The following is an 18,721-nucleotide window of genomic DNA, read 5'->3' as shown; positions in this document are numbered from 1 at the left end:
GTTGTAGCTCAAACCTACTTGCTCCGCGATGGGTGTTTCTGTCCATGGTTAGCTACCAGGATGTGTCGGGTTGGCTATATAACCGACAGATGATATCATCAGCCACTAGGGACAGGCATGCATCATATGCATCTATGTGACATGTGCATATTGTGCATATTGTACTTGGTTTGTCTATATGATTAACTGCTAATTGTTCTACTTGCTGTAACTGTTGTTTGTGCTTGAACTTCCTATCTGTGTTTGCAACTGGGACTCTGTTAGATTGTGGTGATTTGGTTGATGGTTGGATTGTTTGGGCCTAGGGCCGTGGTTGGATTGTTTGGGCATAGGGCCGTGGTTGGAATGAGATGAACCGATGGTTGATTTCAGTTTTATGTTTCTGATTTAGAATAAAATATGAAATGCTATTTTGTTTCAGCATAGATAAACCGTTTTGAAAGACTTTTGAGTTTTTGAGAATTGAATGGTTCCTCTTTCAGAAAAGATTTCCGACTTTACTTTTATTGTAAACCGATGTTTCTGAAAAGAGGCATGAGATGGTTATTAATCACTGGTACAGTTTATCTTCAAGTATCCTATTACAGTAATTCCCAAAAATCCTCTACTGAGAACCCTTTCGAGGATGATGTTCTCACCCCCCTACATTTTTCCCCTTTCAGGATATGGGCGCAGAAGTTACGAAGAGCTTATTTAATTGTTGTTGTGATGCTCTGTATTGTTTTAGTTATGATTTACTACACCCTCGCCTTTATCTTGATATAATCTGTAAGAGGGATATGAATTGTATTGGATTATGTTTGTAATATTATTTATATATATTTATGTATATATGGATGTACTCTTTATGAGTTGTTGTAAGTTGAATGGTATTTATGGAGGTACGTTATCGAACGAAAGTATTTTTGGGAGCGGTATTGTGGTTTAAAGTTTTAAACAGGCTCATATTTTAGTATTAAGTAGTATAAGTGTCGTCGTAATGTCCGAGCTATCAGAGTCGTGCAGCCGGAAGTGTGAACTTTGGTAGTTAGGGTGTTACAGATAGGGCCTTCGTGGTATAAACTAGTATTCTGAACTTCACCCTCTAATCTGAGTTAAGTGACCACGAGAGTGGCGGTTGATGAAGGTTAGAGGAGGCTAAATCGCTAAGATATTAAGGTTTAGACACTTATGATTTTCCATAGAATAAATCATTCATTGTTAAAATAGTTGGTAAGACATTTTAATCCGAAAAAGTAAACATCTCCGAAACCTTAACCGTTTTCTCACTATTTTTACATCAATACTCTTATTTGCTTTCTTATTCACTTATTTACTGTTTTATGCAATTTCAAACCACCAAATAGTCTTTTCTGTTTGCCTAACTAAGCCAATCATTCAACCATTGTTGCTCAGTCCATCAATCCTCGTGGGATCGACCCTCACTCACTGGAGGTATTACTTGGATGAGCCGGTGCACTTGCAGGTTAAGTTGTGGGTATTCCAAAAATCCACACCAAATTTTTGGCGCCGTTGTCGGGGATTGACTATAATTGACAACTATTAATTGTTTGATTGCTTAGATTAGGCGTTTTTAGTTTTTGATTTGTGTTAATTTTGTTTTTTCTTTTAATTTTCGAAAATTTGAGTTTTATTTTAGTTAAAGTTTTTCTTTAATTTTTGAAATTAAGTTTGGTGTCCCCATAGTAATTTTTCTTTTGAAAATATTAGTATTTAAACCGTTGTTTTTGAAAAGAGGCATAAGACAGTTATGAATCACTGGTGCGGTTATCTTCACGTATCCTATTACAGTAATTCCCAAAAACCCTCTACTGAGAACCCTTTCGAGGATGATGTTCTCACCCCCCTACATTTTTCCCCTTTCAGGATATGGGCGCAGAAGTTACGAAGAGCTTATTTAATTGTTGTTGTGATGCTCTGTATTGTTTTAGTTATGATTTACTACACCCTCGCCTTTATCTTGATATAATCTGTAAGAGGGATATGAATTGTATTGGATTATGTTTGTAATATTATTTATATATATTTATGTATATATATGGATGTACTCTTTATGAGTTGTTGTAAGTTGAATGGTATTTATGGAGGTACGTTATCGAACGAAAGTATTTTTGGGAGCGGTATTGTGGTTTAAAGTTTTAAACAGGCTCATATTTTAGTATTAAGTAGTATAAGTGTCGTCGTAATGTCCGAGCTATCAGAGTCGTGCAGCCGGAAGTGTGAACTTTGGTAGTTAGGGTGTTACAGATAGGGCCTTCGTGGTATAAACTAGTATTCTGAACTTCACCCTCTAATCTGAGTTAAGTGACCACGAGAGTGGCGGTTGATGAAGGTTAGAGGAGGCTAAATCGCTAAGATATTAAGGTTTAGACACTTATGATTTTCCATAGAATAAATCATTCATTGTTAAAATAGTTGGTAAGACATTTTAATCCGAAAAAGTAAACATCTCCGAAACCTTAACCGTTTTCTCACTATTTTTACATCAATACTCTTATTTGCTTTCTTATTCACTTATTTACTGTTTTATGCAATTTCAAACCACCAAATAGTCTTTTCTGTTTGCCTAACTAAGCCAATCATTCAACCATTGTTGCTCAGTCCATCAATCCTCGTGGGATCGACCCTCACTCACTGGAGGTATTACTTGGATGAGCCGGTGCACTTGCAGGTTAAGTTGTGGGTATTCCAAAAATCCACACCAAATTTTTGGCGCCGTTGTCGGGGATTGACTATAATTGACAACTATTAATTGTTTGATTGCTTAGATTAGGCGTTTTTAGTTTTTGATTTGTGTTAATTTTGTTTTTTCTTTTAATTTTCGAAAATTTGAGTTTTATTTTAGTTAAAGTTTTTCTTTAATTTTTGAAATTAAGTTTGGTGTCCCCATAGTAATTTTTCTTTTCAAAATACTAGTATTTTTCTTTTTTTTTTTTAATTTTTTAATTTTTAGTTTACCTCTTCGCATTTATTTTTGAATTTTTTTTACTTTTCTCTATTTTATTTCTTTAAAAATAAATAAATAAATAAATTTTTCTGTTCTTTCTTCTTTGCTTTTCTGTTTACCACATGGTGCATTTAATTTTGTTTGGTGTTTTGTGCTGAGGAACAATAATAGAGAGGGATCACATGGTTACTACTCACATCCAAGCAGTGATTCAAATTACTATGGATGGAGGAATTATCTGGACTTTGGTTGGGAAAGTCAAGACTAAAGAAACTTCAGTGCTCCGTATTCCATCTATCAAGAACCATCATCTTCTCACTCATATCAAGAACCACCATCTCCATATTCATACTAAGAACCATACTCCTTTTAGTCATATCAAGAGCCACTTCTCATTATTCATATCAAGAATCATCATCTCCTTATTCATATCAAGAACTATCAGCTTTAGAGCTCACCATGAAAGAATTAAGGGAGGCCACTCAAAGATGCATACATGATATGAGAATGAGTGTCAAAAATATAGAGGGGCATGTGGAGGTGATTACCAAGCATTGGGTAGAAAAACAAGCAAACTCCCTCACAAGAGAAGCAATGCAAATCTCTACAAAAGAATGTGACAGAATCATTCAAAGGAGTCCATCCTCCAATAAATCAGAGAGGTGCATAGAGGTTGATTTAATTGAACCATCAATTCAAGAGGCTCTTGATGAAGGGGTCTTTCCAAATACTGCACAAAGCCCCGAAAAAAAAAAAAGAAGAGTTAGAAGAGCAAGACCAATAGACCCTTGTACTAAGTGAAATTCCAATTAAGAAGGAGGTCGTGGAGGAATACAAGCCTAGGATTCCATATCCTCAGAAGCTACAAGAGGAAGATGCACAAATAAAGGAGGAAGTCATGCACACTCCATGCTTGAACCTTCCAATAATTAAGGAGGAAGCCATACAAATTCCTTTTAATCAATGCATGCAAGCCTCCAGAAAGAAAAATCTGAATGCACCACCCACATTTGAATTGAAGTCTTCTCCCCCAACATATGAATATGCTTTCTTTAGTCCTAATGAATCAAAGAGTTATATGCGGATGGCTTTTAGGTGGGTATCTTTTTTCTCCTCTTCTCTCTTAAAGTCATTTCTCTTAACCAACTGGAAGAAGAGGAAGAAAATTCAACCATCAACCGTCAAGCTAATGACGGTAAAGAAGCACTTGTTGGGAGGCAACCCAACCATAAGTATCCTTAAGTTTATTTCAGTTTTATTTCAATTTTATTTTATTTTGATTTCATTTTTTATTGATTTCCATAGTTTTCCTAGGTTTAATCTAGTTTATGATCATGCACAGTGCTTAGAACAGGGACAAAAGAACTCAGAGTGAAGAACAGAATGTCTTGGAGAAAAACAGTCGTGGGCGCTAAATGCCCTCTCTGGTGTATAGTGCCAAGAGAGGGAGCTTTGGCTTGGGGGTTTAACGCTCAAAAGGGGGCATTCCAGCACTACTTTTTGCTCCCCCTAGGGCATTTAATGCCCTTTCCTAGCGTTTATTTAAAACTTTTTTTCCCTTCTATCACTCCTATCTTCTTTTGTATTATTTTTACTCATCCATGTGCTCTTCATGTCCCTTACATTTTTAGTTTTCCTTGCTTGGGGACAAGCAAATTTTAAGTTTGATGTTGCAGAACAAGTCCTCAGGTTATATTATCATCAATGGCACCAAAGAAAGATGAATCATCTTCATGGAAGAGCACAATCTGAAGAGGGAGCAGCAACCACCATGACTGAGGTGGTTGAGTTTCATTATTCCTTACCTTATCTTATCTTCTGTTTTTCCAGTATTTTTAGCTTATTTCCTGTTTCCCATTCTAAGTTTGCAGTAGTATTTTCTTGCTTTCTAGTTTAGTTCCTTATTTTGTTATTTTATGTTTATTTTGAAAGATATCTCATGTATTGCTCACTAAGTTTAAAAAGAAAAATCTATTGAAAAAGAAGTAGTAAAATTTAAATTATAAAATTAGTAGAGGTAAAATAATCCGATTTTTTTATATGATAATGTTTTATAAATAAATACCTTAGGTTTAGTTAATAAAGAAAAATTAGTTATATTATGATATATTTTCAATTAGAGTATTTGAGTGAAAATCAAATAGCAGTTTGATGCAACAAATAATATATTGTAAAGTAATTTTAAGGTTTCAATTAATTTTCAAATTTAGTCCCAAAATCCCTAATTTCATACATAAACCCTAATCTTAATTAACACACATTTTTCACTTTTTCCCCAAAATGAAACCCTAGCTACCCATCAGTCCCCCTCCCTTCTAACATCACCCACAAATGCACACAGAAACGGGAAAAAGAGAAGAAAGGGGAAACGGGAAGGGGACTGCCGAGGAGGAGGAGAGGAAGAGGAGGCGAGTTGTCTGCGCCACCACCCAGTAGCCGCCACCATCAAGTCAGTGCCTCACCGCCGTCATACTTGCTGGCATGGAGGAAGCCCTTCGCTGCCGCTGCTACCGTGAAGCCGACGCCATCGTGGGTCAGAACTAAGGTGAGAGAGAAGACTGCGGAGGAGGAGGAAACCGCGCCATCCAGTTGCCATCTGTGAAGCTTGGGCCACCGTCTATGCTCGCCGCCGCCGTTCGTCTTTCCCACTGCCAGATGTCGTCGCTGTTCACGAAGAGGAGAGGGAGCTCGCCTTACCTTCAGGTCCGCCATCAGATCCGCCATTGGAGTCGCGAACAGAGGACGTGAGAGAGAGAACTGTCGTAGAGCTGCTGCATCGCTGGAGCTCCACGGCGCCGTTGCTGCCGCTGGGAACCACCACCACTGAGACCCACTACCGGTAAGGGTTTATAAGTTGGCTTTCGCTCCTTTTAAGTTTCCGAAATGTTTTTCATCACTGCATGTTTATTACAGTCGCCGTCGCCCGAGTTCTGGCCGCCGCTGCCGCTCAAGGTGGTTACCGGGGCTGCCGCCAAATCGGTTCAGTGTCCGCTGCTGTTTCATTTTCTTAGTTCGGTAAGTATTTATGTTTCGGAAACCCCTACATTAGTATTCTGTTATGTTTGGTCATAAACTCTGAGGTTCTGGTAATGTAGGGTCGTGTTCTGAGCATTGCCTGTCGCTTTAAGTTGTTGTGAGTTCTGTGAAAGTGATCAAGGACTGAGTTGTGGTTGCTGTTGATTTCGGGTTAAAAGGAAAGGTTTCGTTGACACGTTTTGGGTTATGGTTTCGACGAGTCGAGGTAGGGTTTTTTATACAAACTAATTTATTTAAATTAGAATTTGTTATAAATAGATATGCTGGGCGAAATGTATTTCTGGTGATTATGCGAGTCTTATGAATTGTCTGATTATGTCTTGGATGAATATGGTTGCGTGTTTTGAGTGAAATAATGTCTGATTTTGATAAATTGGAGATTTTAGACTGATTGATTTGAAATGGCTTTGATAGTCTGAAAATCTGAGTTTTGTTTATTTGAAACTGATTTGGTCTTGAACTAGCTGAGAAGGGTTGATGATTGGTTTGGTTGAGACCCAAAAAGGGTGGCAAAGTCCAAGTTTTAGGTGAGATGCTGCCAAATTTCTACAAAAATCCAAGACTTTATCTGAAACAATATTTTAAAAGAATGGGTTATGCCTTGAATTGAATTACTGATAAATGAATTAGGTTTGAACTCTTTTATTAAGAAAATTATTATATTTTGAATGTAAACTATTTTAGAAAAAGAATTATGTTTTAAGATCGATTTAAAGATGAAAATAATCATGTTTTGAAGTTTGATTAAGTAAGCAAATTTTGGAGGAGTTTTAATGGATTTAAAAGTAACTTGGATTTCGATTAAATAATTTTACCTTATGACATTTTAGGAAAAATTTGAAGTATTCTCTAAAACTTTGATTTAGTAAAACTGAACAATTTTCTGAGCCTTTGGAAACAGATTTAAGAATGAAATTAAAATTAGTTTTTGGTTTAAATGATTTGGTTTTGGTTTAAGTTCTATTTTATTTATTCAAATCAAGAAGTTAAGGTTTCAGAGGTTTTCAATGAATTTAAGAAAATGAATTAGGTTATTCTCCCCTGAATTCTTGAGACTCCACTTAGAAATTTTATGACCAAATCCTAATTTAGAAATGAATGATTTTGAGTCTTTCAAAAGTAATTTTGAATTTGGCATGGTTTTGAGATTGTCTGGGAGTTTTAGAAAGATGTGAAAAGTGGCTCCGTTTTGAAATTTGATTCTTGGTAAGATGTGAATTGAATACATTTGTTATTTAAAAGAAAATGGACCAAGAATGATTTTGAAATAAGATATTGAGCCTGATTGATTATGGATATTATTGAGATTGATGAGATATTGTTTGGTAAGCGTAACGGCCGGGTTCGTCCCGCTTACGCTGAGTTGTAAGCATAAGGGCCGGGTTCGTCCCGCTTATGCCGAGAGATTTGATATTGATGAGATTGTTGATAAGTTGCTTGCGCCTGGCAAGGATGGTGGTTAATCCCGCTTGTCGAGGTTGCGGCGCCCGCGTAAGGACGGTGGTTAATCCTGCTTACGTGTAAATGTGAGGTCGGAGGCAGAGTATCCCGCTCACATCCTTTCGGATCACAGGAGTGTGCAGGCACTGACATCCTGGACCGTGTGCTGGGCACGTTATCCCAGGGGATTCCCATTTATTCGTGACCGAAAGGCAACATTCCCATGGGAATGTGTCGGATTGGCAATCACAGCCAGTAGGACTGACATTCATCATTTGCATCTATGTGACATTGTTTGGGTATGCATATTGTAATTGGTTTGCCTATGTGAATAATTATGTTAACTGCTAACTGTTATACTTGTTGTAACTGCTCTTGATTGTGTTTGAACTACATTAATTGTGATTATGTTTGATTGGGTGGTTTGTGATGAGTTGGTTGATGATTGAGTTGTTTGGGGCAAGGCCGTGTTGGATTGGATAGGCCTGAGGCTGTGGTTAGTATGTTTGAGGTCTAGCTCTGTATAAAGTATCAAACTGGTTCAACATAGACTTAATGAACCTATGCTTGGGACAGGTTGGTCATTTATACTGTCTAGGAAAGATTTTAAGATTTTTATACCAAAGGAGAAAGTTTTCCAAGCTTTGGATAATTATCTTATTTCCTCTTTTGAAATGGATTTTTGGATGTTAACTCAATGGATTTCAAAAAGGCACATAAGCCGAGCATTGATCATCGTACTTTAAAAATAGTTTTATTTTACGTATCTTGTTATAGCAATTTCTGTAATCCTATAGTGAGAACAAGCGAGGACAACGTTCTCACTCCCCTACAAGTTATTCCTTTTCAAGATATGGACGACGAAGCTTCTGAAGAGTTATATTCCTTTTCTGTTCATTCGGTATTTTTGTATTATCATAGTAATGATTTTTCCCTCGCCTTTATCTTTATTAATTTTGTAAGAGGGATAGGAATTTGTGATATGTATGTTTATAGAGTTAGTGATTTGTATATATATAGATTACGGTATTGTATCTGGTTTGTATGTACATCTATGTTTATGTTTTCAACTAAAAAGTTTTTTAGAAAGGTTATGCGGTTTTAAGTTTAAACAGGCTCCTATTTTAGTATTAAATATGTTTAGAGTTGTCGTAATATCCAAGTTATCAGAGTGGCGCAGTTGGAAGCGTGACATTCTGATAGTGAGGGTGTTATAGTTATTCTAATTGCTTTGATGTGGTGGCCTTATCTCTATTTCTGAATGTATGAATTAATTGTGCATATTTGATATTGGAGTTGAGTATATTGGTTCTTGAGGAACAGGAACTTAGAGAAATATTATTAATTCTCTGAAAAAAGAAGAGATTGATTCTTGAAGGAAAAGAAATAGCAAAAAATTGAAAAGAAAATAAAAATAAAAAAGAAAAGGTCAAAGGCTTTGAGCATCAATGGGTAGGAGGGTCAAAATTGATCTAAAGATCAAAAGAGTGGTTTTCCCTAACCATATGCTTGTGGTGTGAATGTGTGAAGCAACCCTTAAGACTGAATACTTAAAGTTGTGACCCATTGCTGTTACAGAGTATGCCTAAGGCTCTGAGCACCACAGTCTAGGAGAAGTAAAAAGAAAAATTAGAACTCAAAGAGTTTCCCAGTTAAGTGCTTCTGGTGTTCTTGTATCAAGTTAAGCTTGAAGACAAAACACTTAGAGTCACGGCTAGGGTCAAGGTGCAAAGGACCATAGAAAAGAAAGAAAAAGCTGTGTTCAAGAATCAATTAGAGCCTAAAGAAGAGAATCTATAATATCATCCGAGTTCTAGTTCCGAAGGATGCCAATATTTCTGAGCTTCAAAGGATAGTGAGATGCCAAAACTATTTAGAGTAGAGTATCATTAGCCCCACTTAATAACTAGACCTGAGCTTAAATGACAACTCAAGTCTCAGACATTTTCTCTTCTTGGTCTTACATTGTTTTGGTTGCTTGAGGACAAGCAATAGTTTAAGTTTGGTGTTTTGATGTGTGAATATTTTATACCCTTTTTTTCTTATAGCATTTTCTAGTTATTTTTAGTTAGATTTTATTTAGTTTTACTTGATTTTAGTGAAAAATCCTCTTTAAATGCTACTTTGAGTTGTTTTAGTATTTTTATGATTTCAAGTGAAATTCGAGCGAATTTGACAGAGTTTTGTGCAAAAACAAAGAAAGGATAGTATATGTTGTCAACCCTGACCTCCTTGTATTCCAACGGACATAACCTGAGCTATAGAGGTTCGATTGATGCGGTTTTAATGGTGTTGGAAAGCCAACTTTCAGAAATTTTCAACGATATATAATAGTCTATACTCTTTTTTTTTTCTGGAATCACTGCTAAATGTGGTGCTAAACGTCGAGCCTGGCATTTAGCACCCAACAGGGACAAGACCAACGCCAGAACTCCTCCTCCTTGGGCGTTTAATGCCTAAACTGGCGTTAAATGCCAGCAGCTATCTGGAATCACCCCTCTTTGGGCCTCCAAGTGGATTTAGCACCTATTAGTTATATTTTATTTTCTTTTTAATTTTTAATTACAAACAATATCTTTTAGGTTTAGAATTTAATATTTTATTTTAGTTTCAAATCAAAAGATTTGATTTGATATAGATTTGATTTCGTTTTGATTTAGTTTGAATTTGAATTCTATGTTTAGTCTTAGAGGTTTTTACTATAAATAGGGAAATTTCTTCCTCCCCTGAGGACACTCGATCTCTCCTCTGGGAGGGGGACTTCTCACTTCCGCATTTTTACATTTTTTCTCTGTAAGTCATGAGCCACTAAACCTCCTTGGTTAAGGTTAGGAACTCTGTTTATATCTATGGATTAGAACTATTATTCTTCTATTTTAATTTGTTTGATTCAATTCTAAGGATTGTTTTCATTCTTAATCTTATGAACTGGGTGGAACGAGAGTATGACCCTTTTCTACATGAGTTCTTGTGATTCTCGAGAGAGTTATCTCACTTGAACTATAGCTTGAAAGCACACCTCTTAGATGGCTAATTACATAAACCGATGGGGATAAGCAATATCTATTCAGCTGGTTTAGGGTGGTTAGGGCCTTCGTAGTATAAATTAGTTTTCTGAACTTCACCCTCTAATCTGAGTTAAGTGACCACGAGAGTGGCAGTTGATGAAGGTTCGAGGAGGCTAAATCGCTACGAGATTAGGATTTAGACACTTATGGTTTTCCATAGAATGAATCATTCATTGTTAAAATAGTTGGTAAGACATTTTAATCCGGAAAAGTAAACATCTCCGAAGCTTTAACCATTTTCTCAATGTTTTTACATCAATACTCTTTTTTGCTTTCTTATTTACTTATTTACTGTCTTATGCAATTTCAAACCACCAAACAATCTTTTCTGTTTGCCTAACTAAGCTAATCATTCAACCATTGTTGCTCAGTCCATCAATCCTCGTGGGATCGACCCTCACTCACCTGAGGTATTACTTCGACGACCTGGTGCACTTTTCGGTTAAGTTGTGAATATTTTAAAAATTCCCACCATTGCCTACACTCTAACAGAAGGCCAGTCAAACAACAAGCCTCCCTTCTTCAATGGGAAGAACTATGCCTACTGAAAAGAAAGAATGCGAATCTTCATTCAATCCATCGACTACAACATATGGAAAATAGTTGTGAATGGTCCCAAAATGCCAACAAACACCAGCGCTGATGTAGTAGTGGCCCCAAAAGAGGAAGCTGAGTGGAATAATGATGACAAAAAGTGGAGTTGAATGCTAAAGCCATTAACTTACTACACTGTGCTATCAGCTTTGAGGAGTACCGAAAGGTGTCTAGATGCAAGACGGCCAAAGAAATCTGGGAGAAACTCCATGTTACACACGAAGCCACCAAACAAGTCAAAGAAACAAGGATTGATATGCTACGAAAAGAGTATGAGATGCTTACCATGAAGGATGGAGAAAGTATTGATGAAATGTTTGCAAGATTCTCAATCATTATCAACAGCCTTGATGCTATGGGCTTAACACACACTAAACAAAATTTAGTAAGAAAAGTATTTAGAAGCCTCACAAAAGAATAGAAAACAAAAGTCACTATTCTAGCCGAGAGTAACAACCTAAGTCCTATAACCTATGATGAGCTAAGAGGAAAACTTCTTGCCTATGAAACCACAGACAGAAGCCAAGACTCAAAGAAAAAGGAAATAGCCCTTAAATCAAAAGTTGAACCAAAAGAAAGTGAATCTAGTGACAATTTTTCAAATGAAGAACTTGTGTTTTTTTCTAGGAGACTTAGAAGGCAAATGAGAAACAAAAGCAAGTACAAGGGCTCGAGCTCAAAGGAGTACAAGAAAGATTTGAGCAAAGTAATTTGCCACATCTGCAAGGAGGCTAGACACCTTAAATACAACTGCCCAAAACTCAAGAAGGAGGACAAAGGGAAGAAAAAAAAGAAGAGAGTGCTCATGGCATCTTAGGAAGATCTTGAGAATGATTTGGATGAGGAAGAAGACTCCGAATGTGAAGCTCAAATATGTTTCATAGCTGGTGAAGATCAACTGGATGAGGTAAATTACTATGACTTGTCCATAGACGATTTACATGTTATCATTGATGATCTCACCTTCCATTTTGAGAAATTTCTAAACAAATACAATAAATGCAATTTTGAAAAGGATACATTGAAAGCTGAAAATAATTTTTTGAAAGAAAAATGAAGGAAATCGAATGTGTAACAACCCTGATTTTCAAGTACGCGAGATCTTTTCTGAAAGTACAGATTTCTCCAGAGGATCAGTAAGGGGAGAAGCTCTGATATATCATCAAGTATCTCAATCCTCATTGTCATTATGTCATATTTAAGTTAGAACCTTTTATGAAGCAAGCTCGATAACACAGTCACGAAGAACCTAGTTTTTGAACCGTATCGGTTAGGAGTTTTGATTCGGTTTTTCGTAAATAGTCTCAATTTGATGAACCGGACTCGATTCATGAGAGAAGAGAGATAATAGGATAATATCATCATTATATGAGTATTAGAAGCTTCTTGAATGATATTATAAGGTTACCTGGTTAGTTTTAGTTAAAAATAGAAAATCGGTTTAACCGGGTTCACAGTTTACTGGTGCAGCTTAGCACCAGCACTCTCTGATGACTTTAGCAATGCTAAGGCCTCATTATACATGTTTTATTCTCACAATAAATATGTTACTAGTGTCATTTATGCTAGTAGCTCAGAAAATAATTTTTAGAGATGTTTTTATAAGTGTTCTGATACACCTGAGATATTTTAATATTATTTTAATCCACCTCCAAGCCAACCAATCACAACTCACCCTACACCCCCAAGACACTCCAAGGCTGTATCATTTCTTCATTTTGGACGAAAATAACAAGAGAGAAAAGAGAGAAACTTTCATGAACACTTAATCTTCAAAGCTTGATTTCTCCTGAACTAAAACTCAAATCAAAACTCCGATTTTACCAAAATAATCCTCTCTTCTTTCTCTACATAACCATGTAACTTATCAAGGCTGGAAATAAGGTTAGATGGCTGTCCCTTTCCCATTTGAATTCGGTTTTCAAGGAAACATGCTTAAACAAGTGTTTTCTTGATGTTCTTCCTTAGATCTCTTGCTTAGCTTGACTTGTGGGCCAAAGATATTTGATTTCCTGCACGTTTAAGGTGAAGATAACCTTTCTAAGATGCTGCTGAAGTTCGTTTAGTTGATGGTTTAGAGTTTTAAAGTTGTTCTTGATGTGTTTTAGGAGGAAAAAGTGCTTTAAGAACACTTCAAAGAGTAACCGGATTTGGAGCAGCAAATCAAGGTATGGTTTGACGAATTTAATCTTGATTGATTGTGTTTGAGTTGTGTGATTATGATATGGTTTGGCTGTGCTTGAAATTGATGATTTATATGAGTGATTCTTGTTGAAATTTTGGTGAAAATTTGATGAAATTTGATGATATTCAAGCTATGAAACATGTTCTTGAGTGCAGCTGGAAAAACGAACCCTAATCATTAAATTGGGGTTCAATTTGTGTTGAAATTATGTGGAAAAGATGGGGTTTTAGTGGCTGGGAATTTATTATGAATTTTGGTAAGAATTGGTTACTGAAAAGACTGAAAAACGGGTAAAAACAGAGAAAGAATCTGAAGAATATACGAAGAACATGAAGAACACTTTGAGTGTGGTGAAGAACATTGAAGAACACCTTTTAGATCTTAGAAAAGGCAAGAAAGTAAATATTTTGGTTTTGAGGGGTTATTTTGTAATTTCGGAAAGTTAAGGTGGTTAAAGTAGAAATATTAAAAGTTACGGGTGGTAAAAAGTGAATTTATAAAGTAAAAGGTTAAAGGAAGGTAATTTTCGAAAATATATTAATAAAATAATAAATAATAATAAAATATTAAATAATAATATTTAATTAAAAATAATATTTTAATAAAAATAATAAAATAATGTGGAAAAGGCAGTTTTCTGTAAAAGCTTTAGAAAGACAACTTTAAGCGTAGAATCTCATAATTACCTTCATAAAATACTTAGGGAGTGGTAAGAACATATTAGTGGGGCAAAGATAAAAGAAAGATAAAAAGTTGAAGAAAAGATAAAAGTCGAAGAAAAGTCTGTAAAGTTTTAATGACAGAAAAACAGACAGAGACTAGTGACAAAAGACCATTGTTTAAAAAATATGGTTTGGGCTTTGTGACAAAAGAAGAAGTAGTTTTTGAAAAAACCCATTACAAAATTCATGACTTCTTCGAAAACGAAACCCACTTGTAACAAAGCTGGTATTGGATATGTTCCCATCTATGAAGATGAACTTGAAAAACCTCATTTTGATGAAACAACATCATATTCAAGAACAGAGCCTATTTTGAACAAGTGGGGTCTGGTCCATGTCTCAAACAATGAGATTGCTTTAAAAAAACCACAATTTCACAAGAGAACGTCTTATTCAAGAAGCCCATATGCTTTCAAAAATTTTGGTCTGAGTGAATTTGCGAAAAGAGATGCTAATAATAAAAATAATTTTGTAAAAAAAATGCATCTTTTTCAAAAATCAGAAAATCTCACTCTTTTGATCATTTCTAGCATAAAAACACAAATCAATTTTAGCAACATGCACCAGAAAATTATTGTTTTAATTGTATAAAAATTGGTCACTCTTACTTACAATGCTTTATCGAAAAAAGAAGAGTAGGAAACCAAACTTACAATGTTGTTTGTGATATTAATGCACTTGGGCAACCAAGGTGGATGGTAGCACAGAATTACACTTCGCACAACTGAACCAGCAAGTGCACTGGGTCGTCCAAGTAATACATGAGTAAGTTAGGGTCGATCCCACGAGGATTGTGATTTGAAGCAAGCTATAGTTATCTTGTAGATCTTAGTCAGGTGGATCAGGTGGATAGAAGAGTTGTTTGTTTGTTTAATTCACATAAAAGGAAAATAAATAAAACGTTACTCAGTTGATGGTGAATGCAATGATATGAAGATGGTTAAGGCTTGGAGATGCTTTGTTCTTCTGGATCAATCTGGTCTTATTGTTTTCTTCAACTGTGAATGATTTCTTCTATGGCAGGCTGTATGTGATCAATGCCTTTCTTAAGAGATCACCAATACTCCTCCAGATCTAAACCCCAAGGTTAGTGCGGATCCAGTCTGATTGAGGGTGAAGCTCCTGTAGTTCATTCTCTTTAGTGATCCCAATCAAAATGCCACAGACAAGGTTGAATCTTCTGAATCAGAGAATGCTGCACCTTTGGTTCTAGCTTCTACCACAAAGACTCTAATCTTCCCATACCTCAGCTAAACTGGTGTCTCGAGAAGTCCCCAATGAATTCGTGGATTAACCGTCTAGTAGATGTATAATCAAGCTAGTGGTTCATCATTGTCCGATGAAAGACTCACTCTAAACCCATGTAGAATCAGATAACCTTGTGCCGGTTCAACGCATTCATAATGATGAAGAGCGGATATACATCTTAGAATAGAGAATCAAACACGTATTGAGATAGAACAGTAGTACTTTATTAATCCATAAAACTCAGCAGAGCTCCTCCCCTCAACCTAGGAGGTTTAGAAACTCATACTGATAGAAAATACAATGATAAATGTGTAGAGTGGTGGTAGCTTCTGAAAAGTGTAAAAGTTCTCAAATAAATACTAGACTAATGACTAAGGATTACATAAGAAGGGTAAAATAGTCTTTTGGTGCTAAAATCTACTTATGGGGCCCACTTGGTGAGTATTTGGGCTGAGCTTGAATGAGATCCATGTGCTAGGAGGCCTTTAGGGCATTAAACGCATGCTTGGGGGTCCTTCTTGGGCGTTGGAATGCTGGCTACACCCTTGTGGGCGTTGGACGCCAGGATAGGGAAGATGGCTGGCGTTAAACGCCAGTTTTGGGCCTTCAATTCTGAAGTAAAGTATAAACTATTATATATTTCTGGAAAGCTCTGAATGTTAGATTTCTATAGCCGTTAAGAACGCCCCATTTGGACTTCTGTAGCTCTAGAAAATCTCTTTTGAGTGCAAGGAGGTCATATCCGGACAGCATCTGCAACACTTTATCTGTCTCTGAATTAGACTTTTGCTCCAGCTCCTCAATTTCAGCCAGAAAATACCTGAAATTGCATAAAAACACACAAACTCAAAGTAGAATCCAAAAATGTAAATTTTACACTAAAACTTATGAAAACTTAATAAAACTTAAACAAAACATGCTAAAAACTATATGAAAATGATGCCAAAAAGTGTGTAAAATATCCGCTCATCACAACACCAAACTTAAACTGTTGCTTGGGGAAGTAGGATAAAAATAAGAGTAAGATAATATAAATCTCAGATTTTTCAATGAAGCTCAGTTTCAATTAGATGAGTGGGACTTAGTAACTTTTTGCTTCTGAATAGTTTTGGCATCTCACTATCCATTGAAACTCAGAAGTGTTGGCCTCTTTAGGAACTTAGAATCCAGATGATATTATTGACTCTCCTAGTTTAGTTCTTTTTTATTCTTGAATACAGCTTTTTAGAGTCTTGGCGGTGACCCAAAGCGCATGTTTTCTAGTATTACCACAGGATACATAAATGCCACAGACACTTTAATTGGGTGAACCCTTTCGGATTGTGATTCAGCTTTGCTTGAATCCCCAGATAGAGGTGTCCAAAGTTCTTAAGCACACTCTTTTTGCTTTGGATCACGACTTTAACTGCTCAGTCTCAAGCTTTTCACTTAACACCTTCACACCACAAGCATATAGTTAGGGATAGCTTGGTTGAGCTGCTTAGGCCAAGATTTTATTTTTTTTAGGCCCTCCTAACCATTGATGCTCAAAGCCTTGGATCCTTTTACCCTTGCCTTTTGGTTTAAAAGGTTATTGGCTTTTTGCTCTTGCCTTTTGGTTTAAAGAGCTATTGGCTTTTTTTGTTTTTTATTTTTATTTATTTATTTATTTATCGCATGTATTTGTTTTTCTTTTTATTGCAACATGCTTTTTCTTTTTCTTTTTGCTACTTTTTCTTGCTTCAAGAATCAATTTTTAGATTTTTCAGATTACCAATAATATTTCACTTTTATCCTCATTCTTTCAAGATCCAACATTCATGATTCCAATTTTAAATATGCACTATTCATTCATACATTCAAAAAATAAAAGCAATGCTACCACATCAAAATAATTGAATTATTCTTAAGATAAACTTGAAATTCACGTATCTCTCAATTCTTTTTCAAATAAAATTTTCTTTTAAGTAAGGTGAGAGATATATGGAACATTTTATAACTTTAAGACATAGATAGAAATGATCATGCAATAAGAACATGAGAACAGACAATAAAACATAATGAAAAACAGAAAAATGACATAAAAGAAGGGGATTAAGAGAACGAATTCACCTTAATGATGGCGACTACTACTCCTCCTCAAGGATCCAATGTAGTGCTTGATCTCTTCAATGTCACACCTTTGTCTTTCTTGTTCTTCCCTCAAAGCCCTTTGATCTTCTCTTATTTCATTGAGGGTGGTGGAATGCTCTTGATGCTCTGATGAGCGGATATTTTATACGCTTTTTGGGGTTAATTTCATATAGTTTTGAGTGTGTTTTAGTTAGTTTTTAGTCTATTTTCATTAGTTTTTAGGAAAAATTCATATTTCTGGACTTTACTATGAGTTGTGTGTTTTTCTGTAATTTCAGGTATTTTTCTGGCTGAAATTGAGGGAGCTGAGCAAAAATCTGATTCAGGCTGAAAAAGGACTGCTGATGCTGTTGGATTCTGACCTTCCTGCACTCAAAGTGGATTTTCTGGAGCTACAGAACTCGAAATGGCATGCTTCCAATTGCGTTGGAAAGTAGACATCCAGGGCTTTCTAGAAATATATAATAGTCTATACTTTGCACAATGATAGACCGTGCACCAAGTTTTTGGCGCCGTTGCCGGGGATTGTTCGAGTTTGGACAACTAACGGTTTATTTTGTTGCTTAGATTAGGAAAAATTTCTCTTTTTTTTTGTTTAGAGTCTCTCTTTTTTTTGTGGTGTTAGAATCTTAGAATCCTTATTTTCTTTTTAAAATCTCTTTCAAAAAAAAATAATTTTTCTATTAAATTCTGTGCCAAACTTTAAGTTTGGTGTTTTCTTGTTGATTTTTCTGTGTTTTTCGAAAATTTATTTTGGTTTTCTAAAAATTTTAAGTTTGGTGTTCTTCCTTTGTGTTCTCGTGTTCTTGTGAATCTTCAAAGTGTTCTTAAGTTTTTCTTGTGTCTTGATCTTAAAATTTTTAAGTTTGGTGTTCCTTGGTGCTTTTCCCTCCCCCCAAAATTTTCGAAAAATAAGGAACCTCAGATCTAAAAATTTTAAATCCTGTGTTATCTTATTGTCTTTCTCTCTCCTCACTTTTTCGAAAATCTTTTACTCATTTTTATTTATTTTATTTTGATTTATTTTATTTTTGAAATAAATTAATAAATAAATAAATAAAAATATTTTTTCTATTTTACATCATCTCCCTTTCTCCATCATGGACCTAAGCGGAAATGAACAGTCCAGGAGGACTCTGGGGTCATATTTAAACCCCTCTACTGCTTCATATGGGAGTAGTATCTGCATATCCTCCATTGGAGTCAGTAGCTTTGAGTTGAATCCTTAGCTCATTATCATGGTGCAGCAAAGCTGCCAGTATTCTGGTCTTCCATAGGAAGAACCTACAGAGTTTCTGGCACAGTTTCTACAGATTGCTGACACAGTACATGATAAAGAAATAGATCAGGATGTCTACAGACTATTACT

At 35.7% G+C, this 18,721-nt stretch overlaps 1 protein-coding gene across 1 annotated transcript in view; it reads left to right on the top strand.

Moving 5' to 3' along the window:
* LOC110271515 overlaps positions 1-1,157 on the top strand; it is a 4,784-nt gene extending 3,627 nt beyond the window's left edge. Inside the window, exon 3 of the mRNA XM_021122469.1 lies at positions 1,127-1,157. Coding sequence (XP_020978128.1) covers positions 1,127-1,157 — 31 coding nt within the window. The remainder of the gene's footprint in view (positions 1-1,126) is intronic.

This window comes from Arachis ipaensis, chromosome B04, assembly GCF_000816755.2.
Source record: "Arachis ipaensis cultivar K30076 chromosome B04, Araip1.1, whole genome shotgun sequence".
Taxonomy (NCBI): domain Eukaryota; kingdom Viridiplantae; phylum Streptophyta; class Magnoliopsida; order Fabales; family Fabaceae; genus Arachis; species Arachis ipaensis.
The sequence above is the reverse complement of the archived record's forward strand: the minus strand, read 5'-3'. Positions and strand labels throughout refer to the sequence as shown.